Source organism: Pelobates fuscus, chromosome 6 (assembly GCF_036172605.1).
Source record: "Pelobates fuscus isolate aPelFus1 chromosome 6, aPelFus1.pri, whole genome shotgun sequence".
NCBI classification, from domain to species: Eukaryota; Metazoa; Chordata; class Amphibia; order Anura; family Pelobatidae; genus Pelobates; species Pelobates fuscus.
In genome coordinates, this window is record NC_086322.1 from 23379354 (window position 1) to 23401345 (window position 21992).

At 45.5% G+C, this 21992-nt stretch overlaps 1 protein-coding gene across 1 annotated transcript; it reads left to right on the forward strand.

The window, feature by feature from the left end:
• Positions 1-807: 807 nt before the first annotated feature.
• Positions 808-15915, forward strand: NAGK (N-acetylglucosamine kinase). The gene is made up of 10 exons (XM_063457565.1): positions 808-862; positions 4821-4905; positions 8594-8692; positions 10081-10222; positions 10309-10419; positions 10778-10890; positions 11512-11599; positions 13193-13290; positions 13739-13817; positions 15522-15915. The coding sequence occupies exons 1-10, from the start codon at positions 834-836 to the stop codon at positions 15710-15712; spliced, it is 1035 nt and encodes a 344-aa protein (XP_063313635.1). The 5' UTR covers positions 808-833; the 3' UTR covers positions 15713-15915.
• The last annotated feature ends 6077 nt before the right edge of the window (positions 15916-21992 follow it).

The following is a 21992-nucleotide window of genomic DNA, read 5'->3' on the forward strand; positions in this document are numbered from 1 at the left end:
GTGATATTGATTATATACATTGTATAACATTATGGATATGAGATATATAGTATACATTGTATAATATAATGGATATAAGATGTATAGTATACTTTATATTATATGACATGCTGTGATATTGATTATATACATTGTATAATATTATGGATATAAGATGTATAGTATACATTATATTATATGACAGGCTGTGATATTGATTATATACATTGTATAACATTATGGATATGAGATATATAGTATACATTGTATGATATAATGGATATAAGATATATAGTATACATTGTATAATATTATGGATATGAGATATATAGTATACATTGTATGATATAATGGATATAAGATATATAGTATACATTGTATAATATTGTGGATATGAGATGTATAGTATACATTGTATAATATAATGGATATAAGATGTATAGTATACATTATATTATATGACAGGCTGTGATATTGATTATATACATTGTATAATATTATGGATATAAGATGTATAGTATACATTATATTATATGACAGGCTGTGATATTGATTATATACATTGTATAACATTATGGATACGAGATATATAGTATACATTGTATAACATTATGGATATGAGATATATAGTATACATTGTATAATATAATGGATATAAGATATATAGTATACATTGTATAATATAATGGATATAAGATATATAGTATACATTGTATAATATTATGGATATGAGATGTATAGTATACATTGTATCATGTTCCAGGCTCTGTCTCATTATTGCTCTGAAATTCATTTCCTGGTGAATCAGCTGACCAGGAGTCACGTGACCCAGCCCTGATTCACCAGGAAGCACCATGTCTGCTGTGTATGGAGGGGTGGAAGGGTGAGAATGGTTTGTGTATTATGATATAGTGTACAGCCCCAGCAGCAGTCTGTGTGCACACTGTCAGTGCAGCCCCCCAGCAGCAGTCTGTGTGCACACTGTCAGTACAGCCCCCCAGCCGCAGTCTGTGTGCACACTGTCAGTACAGCCCCCCAGCAGCAGTTTGTGTGCACACTGTCAGTACAGCCACCCCCCCTCAGCAGTCTGTGTGCACACTGTCCGTACAGCCCCAGCAGCAGTCTGTGTGCACACTGTCAGTACAGCCCCAGCAGCAGTCTGTGTGCACACTGTCAGTACAGCCCCCCAGCAGCAGTTTGTGTGCACACTGTCAGTACAGCCCCAGCAGCAGTCTGTGTGCACACTGTCAGTACAGCCCCCAGCAGCAGTCTGTGTGCACACTGTCAGTACAGCCCCAGCAGCAGTCTGTGTGCACACTGTTAGTACAGTCCCCGGCAGCAGTCTGTGTGCACACTGTTAGTACAGTCCCAGCAGCAGTCTGTGTGCACACTGTCAGTACAGCCCCCCAGCAGCAGTCTGTGTGCACACTGTCAGTACAGCCCCCCGGCAGCAGTCTGTGTGCACACTGTCAGTACAGCCCCCCGGCAGCAGTCTGTGTGCACACTGTCAGTACAGTCCCAGCAGCAGTCTGTGTGCACACTGTCAGTACAGTCCCAGCAGCAGTCTGTGTGCACACTGTCAGTACAGTCCCAGCAGCAGTCTGTGTGCACACTGTCAGTACAGTCCCAGCAGCAGTCTGTGTGCACACTGTCAGTACAGCCCCAGCAGTCTGTGTGCACACTGTGAGTACAGCCCCAGCAGTCTGTGTGCACACTGTCAGTACAGCCCCAGCAGTCTGTGTGCGCACTGTCAGTACAGTCCCCCCCCCCCCCCCCCCCAGCAGCAGGCTGTGCACACTGTCAGTACAGTCAGAGCAGCAGTCTGTGTGCACACTGTTAGTACAGTCCCCGGCAGCAGTCTGTGTGCACACTGTCAGTACAGTCCCAGCAGCAGTCTGTGTGCACACTGTCAGTACAGCCCCAGCAGTCTGTGTGCACACTGTCAGTACAGCCCCAGCAGCAGTCTGTGTGCACACTGTTAGTACAGTCCCCGGCAGCAGTCTGTGTGCACACTGTCAGTACAGTCCCAGCAGCAGTCTGTGTGCACACTGTCAGTACAGCCCCCCCAGCAGCAGTTTGTGTGCACACTGTCAGTACAGCCCCCCAGCAGCAGTTTGTGTGCACACTGTCAGTACAGCCCCCCAGCAGCAGTTTGTGTGCACACTGTCAGTACAGCCCCCCAGCAGCAGTTTGTGTGCACACTGTCAGTACAGCCCCAGCAGTCTGTGTGCACACTGTTAGTACAGTCCCAGCAGCAGTCTGTGTGCACACTGTCAGTACAGTCCCAGCAGCATTCTGTGTGCACACTGTCAGTACAGTCCCAGCAGCAGTCTGTGTGCACACTGTCAGTACAGTCCCAGCAGCAGTCTGTGTGCACACTGTCAGTACAGTCCCAGCAGCAATCTGTGTGCACACTGTCAGTACAGCCCCAGCAGTCTGTGTGCACACTGTCAGTACAGCCCCAGCAGTCTGTGTGCGCACTGTCAGTACAGTCCCCCCCCCCAGCAGCAGGCTGTGTGCACACTGTCAGTACAGTCAGAGCAGCAGTCTGTGTGCACACTGTCAGTACAGCCCCAGCAGTCTGTGTGCACACTGTCAGTACAGCCCCCCCCCAGCAGTCTGTGTGCACACTGTCAGTACAGCCCCAGCAGCAGTCTGTGTGCACACTGTCAGTACACCCCCCAGCAGTCTATGTGCACACTGTCAGTACAGCCCCCCAGCAGCAGTCTGTGTGCACACTGTCAGTACAACCCCCCCCCCCAGCAGCAGTCTGTTTGCACACTGTCAGTACAGCCCCCCAGCACTCTGTCAGTACAGTCCCAGCAGCAGTCTGTGTGCACACTGTCAGTACAGTCCCAGCAGCATTCTGTGTGCACACTGTCAGTACAGTCCCAGCAGCAGTCTGTGTGCACACTGTCAGTACAGTCCCAGCAGCAGTCTGTGTGCACACTGTCAGTACAGTCCCAGCAGCAATCTGTGTGCACACTGTCAGTACAGCCCCAGCAGTCTGTGTGCACACTGTCAGTACAGCCCCAGCAGTCTGTGTGCGCACTGTCAGTACAGTCCCCCCCCCCCCCCCAGCAGCAGGCTGTGTGCACACTGTCAGTACAGTCAGAGCAGCAGTCTGTGTGCACACTGTCAGTACAGCCCCAGCAGTCTGTGTGCACACTGTCAGTACAGCCCCCCCAGCAGTCTGTGTGCACACTGTCAGTACAGCCCCAGCAGCAGTCTGTGTGCACACTGTCAGTACACCCCCCAGCAGTCTATGTGCACACTGTCAGTACAGCCCCCCAGCAGCAGTCTGTGTGCACACTGTCAGTACAACCCCCCCCCAGCAGCAGTCTGTTTGCACACTGTCAGTACAGCCCCCCAGCACTCTGTCAGTACAGTCCCAGCAGCAGTCTGTGTGCACACTGTCAGTACAGTCCCAGCAGCAGTCTGTGTGCACACTGTCAGTACAGTCCCAGCAGCAATCTGTGTGCACACTGTCAGTACAGCCCCAGCAGTCTGTGTGCGCACTGTCAGTACAGTCCCCCCCCCAGCAGCAGGCTGTGTGCACACTGTCAGTACAGTCAGAGCAGCAGTCTGTGTGCACACTGTCAGTACAGCCCCAGCAATCTGTGTGCACACTGTCAGTACAGCCCCAGCAGCAGTCTGTGTGCACACTGTCAGTACACCCCCCAGCAGTCTATGTGCACACTGTCAGTACAGCCCCCCAGCAGCAGTCTGTGTGCACACTGTCAGTACAACCCCCCCCCAGCAGCAGTCTGTTTACACACTGTCAGTACAGCCCCCCAGCAGCAGTCTATGTGCACTCTGTCAGTGCAGCCCCCAGCAGCAGTCTGTGTGCACACTGTCAGTACAGCCCCCCAGCAGCAGTCTGTGTGCACACTGTCAGTACAGCCCCCCAGCAGCAGTCTGTGTGCACACTGTTAGTACAGTCCCAGCAGCAGTCTGTGTGCACACTGTTAGTACAGTCCCAGCAGCAGTCTGTGTGCACACTGTCAGTACAGCCCCCCAGCAGCAGTCTGTGTGCACACTGTCAGTACAGCTCCCCTGCAGAAGTCTGTGTGCACACTGTCAGTACAGCCCCCCCAGCAGCAGTCTGTGTGCACACTGTCAGTACAGCCCCCCAGCAGCAGTCTGTGTGCACACTGTTCGTACAGTCCCAGCAGCAGTCTGTGTGCACACTGTCAGTACAGCCCCCCAGCAGCAGTCTGTGTGCACACTGTCAGTATAGCTCCCCAGCAGCAGTCTGTGTGCACACTGTCAGTACAGCCCCCGGCAGCAGTCTGTGTGCACATTGTCAGTACAGCCCCCGGCAGCAGTCTATGTGCATTTTGGCTATAAGTCTGCTACTGGCCAGATCTCTGTCAATAAAAGGTTCACAGGAGGCACCATAACAGTCTTTACTCATTGTTCTAATCTGTCCAACCTGTGTGCACACCATACTATACCGGCCTCATAGCAGCGAGTGGGACTCTGTAACTGGTAAACCCTGATGGAAAGAGATTCATGGGAAACAATCAGATCCCAGAGACCAGAATGAGAGACTTTTTATTGGTGAAACATCTTCCTGGTTTCTGCTACTTGTGTTCGTGCAGCAGCTCCACAAACTATACAACTTTTTAATCTTTTTTTGCATTTTATTATCTTTTTGATGCATTAGCAATATCCCTTTATTCTCCCTACTTTTAGTGACATGATTTCTCCCGGTGTGAAGGCAGGTCCTGTCTGGATTTCCCTCTGATTATCCACCATTCTGAACCAATGTTTTATTTGACACAAAGAATAGAATGAATTCTCCTCTGTATTAAAATGTAATCACCATCTGTTTGTAGAGGAGGGACGCACTCCAGAGTAATTCTGATCTCTGAAGATGGGCAGATTCTCTGTGAAGAAGATGGGCCCTGTACCAATCACTGGGTAAGAATGGCTCGGCATCCTATGCACAACATTTGCTGCTGGATGGAATTCACCTCTGATAACAATGTATTGACAAGGGGATTATATACAGGTGATACTCAAAAATTAGAATATCGTGCAAAGGTTTATTTATTTCAATAATGCAACGTAAAAGGGCAAACTAATATATGCGATAGACGCATTACATGCAAAGCAAGATAGTTGAAGCCGTGATTTGTCATAAGTGCGATGATTATGGCTTACAGCTCATGAAAACCCCAAATCCACAATCTCAGTAAATTAGAATAATGTGAAAAGGTGCAATATTCAAGGCTCACAGTGTCCCACTCTAATCAGCTAAGTAAGCCATAACACCTGCAAAGGGTTTCTGAGCCTTTAAATGGTCTCTCAGTCTGGTTCAGTAGGAATCACAATCATGGGGAAGACTGCTGACCTGACAGTTGTGCAGAAAACCATCATTGACACCCTCCATAAGGAGGGAAAGCCTAAAAAGGTAATGCAAAGGAAGTTGGATGTTCCCAAAGTGCTGTATCAAAGCACATTAATAGAAAGTTATGTGGAAGGGAAAGTGTGGAAGAAAAAGGTGCACAAGCAGCAGGGATGACCGCAGCCTGGAGAGGATTGTCAGGAAAAGGCAATTCAAAAGTGTTGGGGACTTTCACAAGGAGTCGACTGAGGCTGGAGTCAGTGCATCAAGAGCCACCACACACAGACGGATCCTGGACATGGGCTTCAGATGTCGTATTCCTCTTGTCAAGCCGCTCCTGAACAACAAACAACGTCAGAAGCGTCTTACCTGGGCTAAAGAAAAACCGACCTGGTCTGTTGCTCAGTGGTCCAAAGTCCTCTTTTCTGGTGAGAGCAACTTTTGCATCTCATTTGGAAACCAAGGACGCCGAGTCTGGAGGAAGAATGGAGAGGCACACACTGCAAGATGCTTGGAGTCCAGTGTGAAGTTTCCACAGTCTGTGTTGATTTGGGGAGCCATGTCATCTGCTGGTGTTGGTCCACTGTGCTTCATTAAGTCCAGGGTCAACGCAGCCTCCTACCAGGAGATTTTAAAGCACTTCATGCTTCCTTCCGCAGACTAGCTTTATGGGGATGCTGACTTAATTTTCCAGCAGGACTTGGCACCTGCCCACACTGCCAAAAGCACCAAAGCCTGGTTCAATGACCGTGGGATTACTGTGCTTGATTGGCCAGCAAACTCGTCTGACCTGAACCCCATAGAGAATCTATGAGCATTGCCAAGAGAAAGATGAGACATGAGGCAGAACAATGCAGAAAAGGTCTTCCATAATACCTCAGCAGTGCCACAGGCTGATAGCTTCCATGCCACGCCGCATTGAGGCAGTAATTGCTGCAAAAGGGGCCCAAACCAAGTACTGAGTCCATATGCATGCTTATACTTCTCAGAGGTCCGATATTGTTCTATGCACACTCCTTGTTTTATTGATTGCATGTAATATTCTAATTTACTGAGATTGTGGATTTGGGCTTTTCATGAGCTGTAAGCCATAATCATCGCACTTATGACAAATCACGGCTCGAACTTCTTGTTTTCCATGAAATGCGTCTATCTCATATATTAGTTTCCCATTTTACGTTGCATTACTGAAATAAATTAACTTTTGCACTATATTCTAATTTTTCGAGTATCACCTGTATGTAAAGCCAAAACAACCAAATTGGGAGAAAAAACTCCATGTCCGATATTTTTCGAGGGCAGCTATCTTTGTCTAAAATCTGCATTTATCTCATCAGTTCCCAGCATTTGCCGGATATGGTTTTAGAGCTCCGTGGTACATTACCCCTACATACATTGTGCCGGGCCTATTGGACCGGGTTCCCCAGTCCGTTACTTGGTTCTGTAGCTCTTGTGCAGAAGTTTACTGAAAACTGCAACTTAATAGATAAATCGTGGGAAATCTGTTGCAACACACGCCCCCATTCACATAGTGTAATATTTGTGAGTAAAATTCTAACAGGACCTTTTTTTAATATTACATTAAACAGGGTTACATCTAGGATGTGGTCAGTAACACAATTCATCAATGTGTTTGGCCTGTGTGCTAGTATTGTATTGATCTATTTAGCTGGGTAATAGGGTGCAGTGTGTTTGGGTAATAGGGTGCATCGTATTTGGGTAATAGGGTGCAGCGCGTTTGGGTAATAGGGTGCAGTGTGTTTAGGTAATAGGGTGCAGCGTATTTGGGTAATAGGGTGCAGCGTGTTTGGGTAATAGGGTGCAGCGCGTTTAGGTAATAGGGTGCAGCGCGTTTAGGTAATAGGGTGCAGCGCGTTTAGGTAATAAGGTGCAGCGCGTTTGGTAATAGGGTGCAGCGCGTTTAGGTAATAGGGTGTAGTGTGTTTGTGTTTAGGTAATAGGGTGCAGCGCGTTTGGGTAATAGGGTGCAGCGCGTTTGGGTAATAGGGTGCAGCGCGTTTAGGTAATAGGGTGCAGCGCGTTTAGGTAATAGGGTGCAGCGCGTTTGGTAATAGGGTGCAGCGCGTTTGGTAATAGGGTGCAGCGCGTTTAGGTAATAGGGTGCAGCGCGTTTGGTAATAGGGTGCAGCGCGTTTGGTAATAGGGTGCAGCGCGTTTAGGTAATAGGGTGCAGCGCGTTTGGGTAATAGGGTGCAGCGCGTTTGGTAAAAGAGTGCAGCGCGTTTAGGTAATAGGGTGCAGCGCGTTTAGTTGGCGACAAGGTGGAAAGATGCATTTACTTAAAAGAGCATTTCAAGCACCATAACCACCACTGCTCACTGTAGTAGTTATGGGGCCAGGAGTGTCCAATTGGACCCAATGAGGGAGAGCACAGTGGAAAAGATGAGGACTATGTACAAGGGAAATTGTTACAGAGGGAACAAAAAGACCCTACCTTTATTGAAACTAAAATTAAAATGTGAGAAAAAAGGTATAAATGTCCACTAGGGGTGAAAATGGACACCAGAGTAATGGTGTGCAGGTAAAGGGAAGATGGGATAGTATAATATATCTCATAAAGACTATCCCTACTATTCTCCCCTTGGTAAGAGAGTGGTTCAGGTTAGGCGACCATTCTCCCCTTCTTAGTTTCAGGGGTCACCGCCTTATCATTGTTTTTCTTGTGCTTGTGGAATGTTACCGCTCTGAATGAAGACATCCAGTGTCAGCTATTTGCCCATAGGAAAGCATTTACTTAATGCTTCCCTCTGGGGATGGCCTAATGCGCGTAGCATTTTCCACGCATGCGCATTAGCATCCCCCTCATGGAGGCAGAGCTGTGACCCATCGGCGCTGGAATCAGGTGAGTAAACAAAGGGTTTTTAACCCTTTATTCACCATGGCTGGGGGAGGGGACTGCAGAGGGAGCTATAGTTCCAATAATACAAAGCTGTCTATAGAATCCCTTTAAGAGCTTCTGGTTCTGCATCATCAGTAGTAGAGGCGGGGAGCAGCACCCAGCAGACTCTGGGTAGCCAGTTAAACTATTCTAAAACCGTGTGACTCCTTTTAACACAGGATGAAACCAATACAGTTTGCTCTGTTTATTACGGTCTTTTGGTTGAGGTTTATTAAGGTATTTTGGTTGATAAATCTAGTTTGTTAAAAAAAACCAGCATGAGTGTTGGAGATAAATCTTTGAAACCTTGTATTAAGCTGATATTGTTTTGGATTGTTTTGTTTACTTGTTTGATACATTAGCTGGTTGGCGTTGATAAGTGCTTGGATGCCATCAATCTCATGGTGACAGAAGCGAAGAAGAAAGCTGGTTTGGACCCAGAATGTCCCCTGAAATCTCTGGTAAGAACCACCTTGCACAATACTGAGCTTTATGTGGATTTGCCTGTTGGAACATAACCAGACATTGAGGTGATAGACTACCAAATCATTAATGGCATCTGGCGCTAGGACAAAGGGCTCTATGGATAGCTCTCAGGGTGGCAGAGAATTCTGGGAGATGCAGTACCAGATAAATGTTTTAAATCGACACTCTTTGTAAGCTAATCTATTGTACAGCACTATATTATATGTCGGTGCTATAAAGAAACACTTGGAGCGTGTATCATAGTATGTGTGAGGGGCTCTCTGTGGTTATTTTCGGTTTGTATGTTGTAACAATTCTCCTTCTATCTTGCCATGTGTATTGTAAACTCCTGTTAATGGGGCAATGTGAGCACCATCGCTGGTAGTAGCTCATGGTAGTGATTATGGTGGTATCTCATGGTTTCACTGCCCCCGACACACAATGAACTCTCACATTACCTGGTGTGAACCCCTTCAGACATAGACTGAGAGCTACGTGCCCTCTGACTGTTATTCACTGCTGTCCGAGGCGTGACGCGTTTGCACCCAGTAATGTGGAAGTGTAGTTTCCGCCGTTTGGACTGGTCTGACAAAAAAACAGTGGTCAGAGACTTGGAGCACCGTAATGACTACAATGACCTGGAGGAATATATGTTGGTTAGAATTCTGAGACTGCTCCCAGCATGCAGCTTGTGTTTTTTTTTTTGTTTTTTTCAATTTACACAACTGCTGCAAATGTGTAAGGATTTGGTCTAGAGCAGCATCTCAAACTCTAAACTCCAGATGTTGCTGGACTACATCTCCATTGGTTCTCTAACCATCTTCTCTGAATTCTTCGATCTTCTACAATCCCAAAAAAGGCCAAAATAAACCAATTCTAGATGAGAAGGTAATTTATAAAAGCATTTACACACTTTGAATTGTGAGTCAGAGCTCACTGGCTGGTTTGCTTCCAAGCCAACCAATCAGAGGACTGTAAGAGGCAAATCTCACGTTTTACGAGATTTGAACAGTCAGAGAAATCTGGGTATTGCAGGAGTTCATCATCCAGGGGCCAGAATTTAAGACTCTTGTCTAGAATGACCGCACTGTATTTTAAAAGGGACAGTAAAGTTTATTGGCAAGGTAGCTTTTTTGTGACTATTTGCTGAATATCAGTACTGAGGGTTTCCGCTATCCCTTTAAATCGCTTACCGTTCAATAGACCTAACAGGCGTTTAGAATGGGATGTAGGCTATAGAGCTAAATATGTGTATAGTGGTCAGAATCCGGCACAGAATGAACAAGTCCTGTGCCCGCTTAGTTAGTGACTGTTTGTATCAGGGCAGTAAAACTATCAGACAGCCTGCCTTTTGTGCTGTGATTAGAGCTGCTTTGCATTTCAGGGAATGTCTCTGAGTGGTGGTGAGCAAAAGGAGGCCATTGACAACATAATCAAGGAGATGAAGACGCGCTTCCCACAGCTCAGTGAAAGTTTCCATATCAGTAATGATACAATTGGTGCTATGGCCACTGCTACAAGGCACGGTAAATAAATGGTTCTTTCTTGCCGCTATCTCCAGTGGGTCTAAGTGGGGGCCATACAAGTCAGATTGTGTTTGGTTGTGTTGCAGGTGGCGTGGTGCTGATATCGGGTACTGGGTCCAACTGTAAACTTGTCAATCCAGATGGGTCCGTTGTTGGCTGTGGGGGCTGGGGTCACCTAATGGGAGACGAAGGATCAGGTAACATCAAAAGTCTTCTGCCATCTTTATAAGGTTTAATTCCTAGCTGTGGATTATGGGACTGCGAGCAATTATATTCATCGGTCCATATGACTTTCTCTAAACAGAGTTTATGAGCAGTGCATGTGTTCACACACCTAACTAAGCAGGCTGTAAAATAAAACATCGCTGAGCAATCATATTAAGATACACTATGCAATCTTTAAATGAAACACATCTGTTTTTATTCTCTCTTGAAATATTATCCGAATCTTCCGTAATTAAATTCAGACAGGGAAAAAACACCTTTAGAATTCTCTGTGTACTGGACACATTCTTATGATCATTTGTATAATTATATTGTGTATTATCCCTGCAGCGTACTGGATTGCACATTTAGCCATGAAAACGGTCTTTGATGCCACTGATAACCTTGCAGATCCTCTTTATGGAATTGACTTTGTGAAGCAAGCCATGTTCAGCTACTTCCAGGTAATCGTGTAAAATATTACCTGCAGGCCCAACAGGGCTAGTCACGGCTTCTCACAGGTTACTGTCTGAGTTTAAATACGTTAGGACATACAGTAATAATACACTGTTTTCACCTATATATTACCTCCAACATGGGTTTTGGTAAAGGAAGATATACAGAACAAAAGCACCTTAATCCATTTTCCTATCTGGAGAAACTGAACGATACGTGAGAATTTAGAATGTCACCAGTCGCTTTGTAAGATCTCCCTTTAAGTTTTCTTTGTGTCTGTTGTGGTTTAGTGTTGTCTTGTTCTCACAATCCTTAGTTCCTTTGCCTTGTTTCATATAATTGGTGTTGCCTAAGGTGCGGTGAGCTAATCCCCATTGGCCATAATTAAATTCATTTGAGAACTGGTAGAACCAGACAGATGTCTGCATGGAATACATTCAATAATAAACTCAGACACGGTAAGCAGGCTCTTTTGCCGTGCTAGAACTGGCTTGTGTAATTGCACAGACTTGTGCTGGCTGAACACCTTGTGTTCAAAGACCATCCCTGTCAAGCCATGGAGATTGAGAATCCAGGTAATGGGTCGTTGAGTCCATCAATCTATATATAACCAGTTAGTGTACTTACAGGTTTCCAATCGATTGGGAATCCTGACCCACCTGTACCGGACCTTTGAGAAGAGCAAGATTGCTGGGTTCTGCGTGAAGTTGTCTGAAGGTATACATTAGTTTGTTAATAAAGAGTGTCCAGATTGTATTAATAATGCAGAAAAAAACCTTTACTATAAAACACTACCTAGAACATGCATTACACAGCATTGGGGCTACAAGATGACGTGAAACTTGTATAAAATACACATATCTCATTTACACACGAACACATACACACACACACACACACACACACACAATGGACAAATCCAGATTTTTTAAGTTGTGTTTTCACATGTTTGTCGGGGGCTCGTTATATGTCGCAAAGTTTCCAGAGAGCAACACAGAACACATTACGTTTAATCTGAGCTTACAGAATCCACAGTGACCCCCCTACTCCTCTTGTTACATCTTGTTAGTTCTACTAGTCTTCTGACTTGACTCCGAATGCTTTTCTTGACATATTACAGCTTTCATGGTGATAATCACTTGAAGTAGAATCATGGTTCCTTTAAATATGTATTGTCATACACAGTCCAGCAGATGGCGTCACCGACACTTCCATTTCCTGAACAGTTTGACAAGAGACTTTAGTGTAAAAATATTTAAATGGGTTTTAGCAGACAAATGATTTCCGTATTTTTTGTTGTTTGTTTGTTTATTGTATCCCCTTTCTCAAACCGAGGCATTTTAAATGTGACTATGTTATCTTTTATGTATCTTTATTACCTGTTTTATACACACAAGGTTTTTCTCTAAAGTCTGAATGGCCTGGTACCGAATGGGGCCCAACCATTTAGTTGCGTACAGGGACATTCAGACAGCAAAATTGTTCATACTATTTATTTAGCAGATTTCACAAAAACCAGATCTGTATGTAAAAAAAAAAAACCTCTCAAACCCCCCCCCCCCCCCTCAAACATGACTTGACTTAACTTAACGCTCCCTGCCAGGCAGAACAGGTATGCAAAACAAGTTCAATGCCTTGACTAAGCAGTCATACCAAGTGTCTTATAACTTCAATTCGAACAGAGGCCGCACCAGGTATTCCCTGGGCATAACTGACGCTATAACAATATAGCTGACAAAGTGCCCTCTTTAAAATTGTCCTTATACCTTGTATATTGCAGGAGTGAATAGCAGGATATAAAATATCCACCTACAAATGTCATGTAGTATGGGACACAAGTTTGTAGTATTCCTGCTTTGTCCATCATTATATGCTCTGTTGGATTTCATATGGTTAAAGTGTAATTTATTATAGACAGTAGGACAAGGGACTTTCCTTAGACTTCCTATCTGTAAATGTACACAGAGATCTTGTTTATACTGTTCAGCTGTGTACGTCTACTCCATGACCTCCAGTAATATGTTCTATCTATAGATTGCATCCAGTTTCCTGCTATTAGAAATAACCTTGCGATGTGGATCAGTTTAGGAGTCCAGATATGTTTTAACCGTTCATTAGTTTAACCAGGTTTAGTAATGTCACCCCATACCGATGCCAAAATAGAATTGTGAATTCAACACAAAAAAGCAAACTGAAGCAGTTGATTGGACTGGTTTATATTGATGTTAAGAGTTACAGTGCAGACTCTTTAGATGTTTAAATCTATCTCCATAACTATATGTGAATATACCCCTTCATTCTCTCTTTCAGGAGCTAATCAGGGGGATCCTCTATGTTGCCATCTATTCCGGAGAGCTGGTGAGGTCCTTGCTCGTCATGTGGTGGCAGTACTCCCAAAGATAGACAAGGTGATCGAATGATCCATATATCTACTGGTTATTCAAGGCAGTAACTAAAATATATATAAATTATTTGCAGGTTTAACAAAAAAACATTTTAGATTTAGTTTGATTCTGACATTTCTCTACCAAGACATGGAAGGTTTTAAACCTGAATATATAGTTATCACATTATGTGAAAAAAGCACCTTATTAGTAATCCTCCTTTGTGTCAGTCCACAGGCTCCCAGATCCCGTTGTCCTGTCACCTGTGCACAAAAAGTAAATTGCCGATTGGTGACGACTGACGAGTGTATGTGCAGGGGTCTCTGACGAGTCCCTACCCACTAGCCTGGGGGACAGGATGATTTGGCAACAGATTGTATCAGCAGTGAAAATACCCTATTTTGGTTCTTATTTAATTGTTTGGATTGGTTCATATCTGCCTTATTTGACAGCAATGTTTTTGTTTTGTTAGGTCCTGTATGAGGGCCACCTCGGCCTGCCAATTCTGACTGTGGGGTCTGTGTGGAATAGTTGGGACCTAATGAAAACTGGTGAGTGGTGACTGCGGTCTACTGGTTTCATTCTATAATTGTTCTATCACACCACATCTTCCCAATGTAATCTGGCGTCTCATTCTGCATGTCACTAACATGTTATCTGCAAGCTTTGGACCATTTCTGGTGCCCGTCTGACTTTTCTGCAATACATTTCACAATGCCGGGTAGTAAAAGTGTCCGCCCGAAGTAACCTAGCGTCAGAAGGGGGGATCATCCCCAGAGCCACCAGTATAAAAGGTTTGTGGGCTGTCTCACTGTTTTTCTGCAGATTAAGATAACAGGAGGTGCATTGGGATGTCTATTGGCACAATACAGCAGATGTGAGGAAGCAGGCAGATTGTGAGGGGCCTTTGCCAGCCTGGCACTGTGTGGGTTTGTCATGGATCATCTGTGAGTTACACACGCAAAAAAATAAAATGCCATTTGTTTTTTCTTGTCCCCAGTCCTCCCATAACGAAATTGTCTCTGTCATCTTTAGGAGTCTTTACACATTTTGCAAAGATTTCTAAGGTGAAATCCCCACTTGGGGTGCAGTGGAAGGTAGTTATACTTACCTGAAGCTGTCCCCTGCATGTGCCCCCATTTTCTTTCTTCTGCTTCTCCCAATTCATCCGCCAGGAGCCACTTCAGTACTGTACTCTCAGACAGAGTACAGACAGAGTACAACCCTGATGTCTATGAAGGATCCTGTGAGACCACGGGAGCCTCCGTACACCAAGTCTCACAATCTGTGAGAAGTGGCCTTATTGCGATAAAGGCAAGTTGCTGGGTGGCAGTCTGTGCTCCACTGGGTCAGTGTTAATTTTGTCGACTAACAATTTTTGCGATTTAGTCGACTAAAACAATTCAGATGACTAAAATACAACTAAAACTAAAATGGCTCTTTAGTCAAAAGACTATGACTAAAATTAAATTGAAATTTGTAGCCAAAATTAACACTGCACTGTGCATCTCCATTACTGTGCTGCCTCCACTCCCAGATGAAACTATGTGACAAAACCAGGCAAAGGAGAGCACACAGCAACCAGGTAGAAGAGTCTGAAAAGCACAACCGTCGGAATTCTGCCTGCTCTCCCTACAGGAGGCTTGCGGCTGCCGGCTCTATAACAGTTACTGTCTGGCTGCCTGCCTTCCCCCTGGAGCAAGAATCCTTTTATTATGGCGTGCAAGTATGACTTTGTGTACTTGTCTGTGTCTGTGTGTGCCTGTCTGTATCTTTCTGTGCTTGTTTGTTCTGCTCACCTGTGTGTATCTGTAAGTAACTGTGTGTCAAGGTGTGGAGTTTAGTGAAGGGTCAGGGATCATCAAATTAATTTGGGGTTCAAACACTGCGTGTTTTTTGAACTTAGCAAGCCCCTGTTCCCACAGATCACTAGTGACAGCTGGGAGAATTGACAAAACGTGATGGAGGAAGCTCTGCCTTTTGTCAAGTTTTGCCAACCTCAGGCCCTTCTCTGTCTTATCATATCTTTTATCTACATTGGATTTTCAATGAACTCCCAACACAGTCAATGTGACTATTTCACAAAGTATCTCTGTGATCGTTGAGGTGACAGACCTGCTCTAGGTGTGTATTTTAGGGAATCCAAAATGTTTTTCACCAAAATAGAGAATAATGGTTCAATAAACAAACCGTACAGACATGTTGGTATTCAATTGTAAATTGGCACTCACTGCTGTTTATATTTCCTCTCGCAGGTTTCACAGAAGTCTTGTATAACGCCCACAAGAACCAGGCAGGAAGCTCACTGACATGTTTCAGTCTTCTGAGCCTCAAGCAGTCATCGGCAGTGGGAGGAGCCTATCTTGGAGCCCAGAATATCGGATACATTCTGCCTCTAAACTACGAGGCCAATGTAAATGTCTTCTACGAACATTCTTTTTCATAAACCCAGAGGATCTGCAATCACTCTGTGAAGAAAATTATCCTTTTATATAAGACACAAAACCAACCGTCATTATTCTCACCTTGTGTCAGGGTAGATTATCCTTCTTCCTCAGCAACATATCCAGACTCCCAATCTGCACTGTAGAAACTGTCTGTACACTGTGTTGATCATTTTTAAATCTGTTCAATAGTTTTTTGTTATTTTTATAAGAAATAAATGTTATTTCTAACTAAGGTTTGCTGTCCTTGGGCACAGTAGGCACTAAGCACGGTTTGTGTGTTATCTCACATGGTCCTTGAAAGGTCTATTTTTATTTGTTTTTGTTTTTTAATCAATAGTAGCCTTTATTTTATTTGTTTTTTACATTCTTGTACAGCGGTATTCAACAAATATAAACAGTAATGTGACAGTAATGGTAACAGCATTGACATCATTAGTAAGATGGAAGTATACAGTTATTCATGGTGAAGGAAGTACATGAGTAGAGTGTTGCAGTTAGTACGAGCCTGTTTAGGCCCAAGTCTATGTAGGCTGCTAGCCATTAATTGCGGCTAGGGTGCCGCCAGTTTCATGTGTCCACTCGCTGTCAACGGGGGTCATAAGTCACCTGTATGATGTCCACTCCTCAAGTATTTTATCGGTCAGGTGAATACCCATCTGGAGAAATTGTATGAGAAAAGAAGGAGGGTTATGGGAAGAAGAGAGGGTAGGGGAGAGGGCGTTGGATTCAGAACAGAACTGGGTTAGCCAGGAGGGCTGAGGCAAGGGGCAGCGCCCATGCACCCCCCTGGGTGGTCAACTTATCCATTAAATATGTGACTTTTAGTTTTAAGGTGACCAGGTCGATGGATGGGACCTCGGATCACAGCCAGGATTGAGCTATGGATCTTCTAGCAGCTAGTGCGATTTTGTGGATCAGTTTTTGTTCTGGTCTAGTGGCCTAGACAGTAATAGTACCCATGAGTCAGGTGTCAGAGGTCTCTGGAAAACCTTCGTTATGAGGTCTGTGACTTTTCCCCCAGCGTTTGAATCCGGGGGCAGTCCCACCACGTGTTTGTACGTGCCTCTCTGTCCGCATAGTCTCCAACATTGGTCTGTTGGTGTTTTACGCATGTGATAGATCTGGACCGGGGTAGTGTACCATCTGAACATCGTTTTGTACGATTGTTCTTGCATCGTGACACACGGCGAGGTCAGCCCAGATGTCTTGCCAGTCAGTCCTTCTAATGTTTCCCCTAGTTCTGATTCCCACTGGTCGGTGTATTGTAAGCCCCCCCCCCCCCCCCCATTCTGTAGTATTGGCGCATAAGTGGGAGTATAGCCTAGTGATAAGGCCCTTTTAGTATGTTTCCGCGTCGCATATCTTTTCAAAGAATGTTAGCTGTGTGCAGGCTGCTTTTTTGACATTTGGGGTTTGGGCGAAGTCCTTAACCTGCAGGTACCTAAAGTAATCAGAGGTTTTTAGATTTGTTTTATGTTTGAGTTCGTCATATGTAATGATATTGTCTCCTATGTATAGGTGATGTACTATCTGAAGCCCCGTGTACTCTAGCCCCTAGTCTCTAGGTCTTATTCCAGGTAAGAATGCTCTGTTACGTAGTATGGGCGTCATGGGGAGTGTGGCATCGTGAGGTTGTATTTCGTGGTACATTTGTCCCAGACCCGGAGGGAGGCCAACACCGCCAGACAGTCAGTTCATAAGAATGTCCTTTGGTCTCTAGGGGTCCAGATATAAAATTGGGGAAGGTCTGTCCCCATCAGTAGAGATTCAAAATCTACCCATCTGCGGGCATTGGGTGGCGAGTGCCACAATGTGATTTGTGTCAGTTGGGCTGCTAGGAAATAGTGGTGCAGATGTGGAAGGCCGAGGCCGCCCGTCGAATAGTAGCCTTTAAAGCAGCTTCTGTCATCTTCTGGGGTCTTTGCATATTTTGCAAAGACCCCAAATGGTGACTCCTCCGCTTGCATTCCGCGAGGTCCCCTTCAGCTCCTGGTGCTTCACTTGTCAGGAGCCGACATCATGTGTAGGACTGCAACACTGATGTCCATGGAGGATCCCACAAGATCCTTCATAGAAAGAACTGACAGTTGAGGGCTTGACAAAAGTCTGACACCACAACCTCGTTTTGTCAAAAGAAAGAAAGAAAGAAATAAGGTAAAGTAATTTGTCTTATTATAATTTTTGACTGGGCTGGAATTTCACTAAAATTCCAACACTGTCATTCTGAGCATTTGATTAAGGTTTTATCTGTATAAAATGCCAATTTTCTATTTTATTTTATTGGGGGGGGGGGGGGGGAGTGACACAGTCACTTTAAGGGTCAGACATTGTAATGTAATTCCAGCATATTATTATTAATTATTTATATAGCGCCAGCAAATTCCATAGCGCTGTACAATGGGTGGACGAACAAACATGTAATTGTAACAAGACAAATAAATGCACAGGAACAGAGGGGTGGAGGACCCTGCTCAATGAGCTTTCATGCTAGTGGGAGTGGGGTAAAGTGACACAAATGGTAAGTAGTGGGTAATGAAATATTCAACTATACACTGAAAAAAATGGCAAATCTTCACATGACAAGCAGAATTGCGCTTACAATACATTTGTTAAATTAGAAAACTATCAATATTTAATATGACAGATTTATTCACTAAAGTATAAATTGTTGGGAATTAAAAGTGAACTACAAATTTTAGGCTTAAATATTGGAATTGGAAAATGTGTTCTGTGCTCCTGCTTTAATCACGGATGCAGTGGTTATAGTAGAATGGCAGACAGCAAGGCTGATCAACTTATGGATGTCTGATTAGAAATTCAGTTTTATAGACTGAACCTGGACCTGGACCATTACTGTCTTTAGGGAGGATGCCTACCATTAGAAAATAGAATATGGATAATGGGGCATGGCAACCTTTAGTTTTTTTTCTAAATTCATTCAGTTTGGATTTCCGATGAAAAAAAATTTAATTTCTGTGAAATTCGAAAGGGCACCGACGCCGAAATTTGTCTGAATTTCAATTCAGACCGAATCTAATCACCAAGTGTAATACTAACCTCCGTTTCCTGCTCTCTAACAGTTGTCGCTAAAGCGTAGCCATGACTCACTGGAGTAATACTATAGCTAAGGGGATGACTATTGGTAGTTCACGTTCCAGATTTCCAAGTATGATACGTACACTGTCTTTTCAATGCACAAGTTGTGTGCCCATTTTGGAAGATATTCGTGCAACAAAGGACAAATTGGGCAATACCAATTATCTCTCTGATTTAGTGAGTGATGAGTGAGAGAAAAGCACAGGGCTGTGGAAGGGGTAGCCCCTCGGTCCTTCAGCTGTATATCAAAAACAACCACGTGAGTCTTTATAAATCACTGGGAGTACGCAACATTTCTCTTACCCAGCCAGTATCAGGACATCGAGTAGCCTATTAGCTGGAAAGCTGTATTTACTGAGTTAGATTCAACAGAGAGCACACTTTGTAGGGATACCATGCAACGTTAGTCTAGTAAACTAGTTATAGCTTTTTTTAAACTAATGAACACCGCCATGGTCCTGTTCACTTTACCCCGACATCGAGAAACTGCCTTCGCATCCCTGGCGTATCTCCAGCATAAACTTTCACGCCAGGGATAAGCCACATCCTGCTTCATACGTTTAACCAGTTCACGTTGTGGGACCAGACCTAAATCGTTTCCCCCCGTGAACTACCACCACATTCGTTAAGGCCCCTTCCGCTACCTAGCGAAACAGTGCCGTACTAATGTGCTGCCAATCGAACCCCCGATAACCAAACCAGAATAATGCCACCCGATCCACAGGAAAGCCCAGCTGTGTTCCGTTTCGTCTAACTGCGGCCCTCCTCCTTGCCCAGTGGATATACGAATGGCCAATTATCCACACCGTCCAACCTAAAATAAAACATAACAGTGATGAAGCAGCACATACACCCACCTTCAACCCCCACTTCACACCAGCCTATCTGGCCGCACATAAGAGCGAAATCGAAGAGATTCCCATCTCCCGATCCGTCTAATCCGCTGATCTCCTAAGCCCAAGTGAGCCGCTTCGGTCGCTGCGCCTATACGGAACGAATGTGTTCCAAACTGCATGGGCTCCAGACCCAACCTCTGTAAGCCCAAACGGAAAACCCGCACAAATTGGAACCGCAACAGTGCCGTACCATCGGCATGTATGAAGAAACATCCACTCCTTACTGGGCGGAGTTCCAAAAACCCAGTCCCGCTTGCCACCAGACACAACCCTGACCCTGGCAATTCAAATAACGTCACTGTGGAACCTTTCCCGAAGACATCCGTCTTCGATCGAACCAGTCGGATCATCATCCTGTCCCCACTAACAGTCACATCTTCCAACCTAAGCCCGCCAACCCCTTTCTTGTTGGCACTAAGCAATTCACCAATCCGAAATGCCCCAAAAAAGGCCCATGAAAAGGCCACCGTAAATAACGCCACCTCGAACACGGAAAAACATATCTCAGGTAGTTTGCCTAACAACCCCTACAACACTGCAAACGAGACTGGCCGTCTCGTATCCTTCGTCTTCTTACCCTTCCTGAATCCCCGAACCGCTTGCTTCACTATAAAATGCTTCGTCATATCCACCCATCCATTAAACTTAAACAGAAACGCTAACGCTGACGCTAACGCTAACGCTATCTACCATCGACGGCGATGCTTGCTTTGCGAACAACCGGCATAGTATCCATAACAGCACGTCCAGCCGATTATTCCCAGAGCCCTCCGCCCCTACCTGCTGCATTGTATCCTCCCAAACCTGCCAAACCTTAACATAGGAAAACCACGTCCCAGGCGCCAGAGACTTCTTTACGTATTCCCCAAGCAGGACGTCCCGAGCTCCCACATCTCTGCAGGACAGGCTAGACCCTCTTCCTCTGCCTCCGGCGCCGCCTCCCGAAAACGCTCCCACTGTAAGCGAGACAGTGCATCAGCGACTACATTGGTGAGCCCCGGAATATGCCGAGCGCGGAACACAATATTAAATGACATGCACAAGAGGACTAATTGCCTCAACAACTGTACCACTGGCCATGAGGAAGCGGATAGACCATTGATAGCCTGTATCACTGCCATGTTATCCGAATTGAACACCACCCTTTTATTGGCTAACTCCGGACCCCATAACACCACCGCCACGACAACCGGGATAAAATCCAAAAAGGCCAAGTTTCTAATCAAGGGGTCCGTTCTCCATGCCTCCGGCCACCCCTCCGCGCACCATTTTCCCGCCAGGTATGCCGCAAATCCGACGCTACCCGATGCATCCGTAAATAATCCCACGTCTGCGGAGGAACCCCCCGGATCCCGAAAAAACACTCTCCCATTAAACTCCCTCAAAAACCTCGCCCATACCCCCAAATCTTCCCCCATGTCCACTGAAACTCTGATATAATGCAACGGTTTCCTCACCCCGCTTGTCGCCCGTGCCAACCGTCTGCAAAAAACCCTCCCCATTGGAATCACTCGGCACGCAAAATTCAGGCTACCTATCAACGATTGAAGCTCGCGCAAGGTTACCTTCCTTGCCTGTCCAACCGTGTCAACCGTGTCAACCCGTCGCTGAAGGGCGCGTAGCTTGTCCCCGGGCAACCTGCACTCCCTCCGCACCGAGTCGATCTCCAACCCCAGGAAGCTGAGGCACGTAGTGGGCCCCACCATTTTGTCCTCTGCTAACGGCACCCCAAACGTGTGCGCCACCCACTGAAAGGTCTGTAACACCTGGCTACAGCGCTCCATGCGTGGCGGGCCAACGCATAAGAAATCGTCAAGGTAGTGTACTACCGCACCCCCAGCCGACTCCCGCCGCACGACCCACTCCAAAAAGGTGCTAAACCTCTCGAAGTAAGCACACGAGATGGCACAACCCATAGGCAAGCATAAGTCCACAAAATACCCCCCGTCGAAATAGCACCCCAATAAGTGATGACAATCCGGGTGTATGGTAAACAGCCTAAACGCTGCTTCCACATCCAATTTCGCCATCAGTGCCCCTTGTCCTGCTTTCCTGACCAACTCAACAGCCTTGTCAAATGATGTGTAGGAAACAGAGCACAGGGCATCGTCGATATCATCATTAACCGATGCACCATGCGGATACGATAAATGATGTATCATATGGAATTTACCCACCTCCTTCTTGGGGACCACCCCGAGTGGAGACACTCGCAAACCAACTAACGGCGGGGAAGCGAACGGTCGCGCCATCCTCCCCAATTGCACCTCCTTACATAACTTTTCTC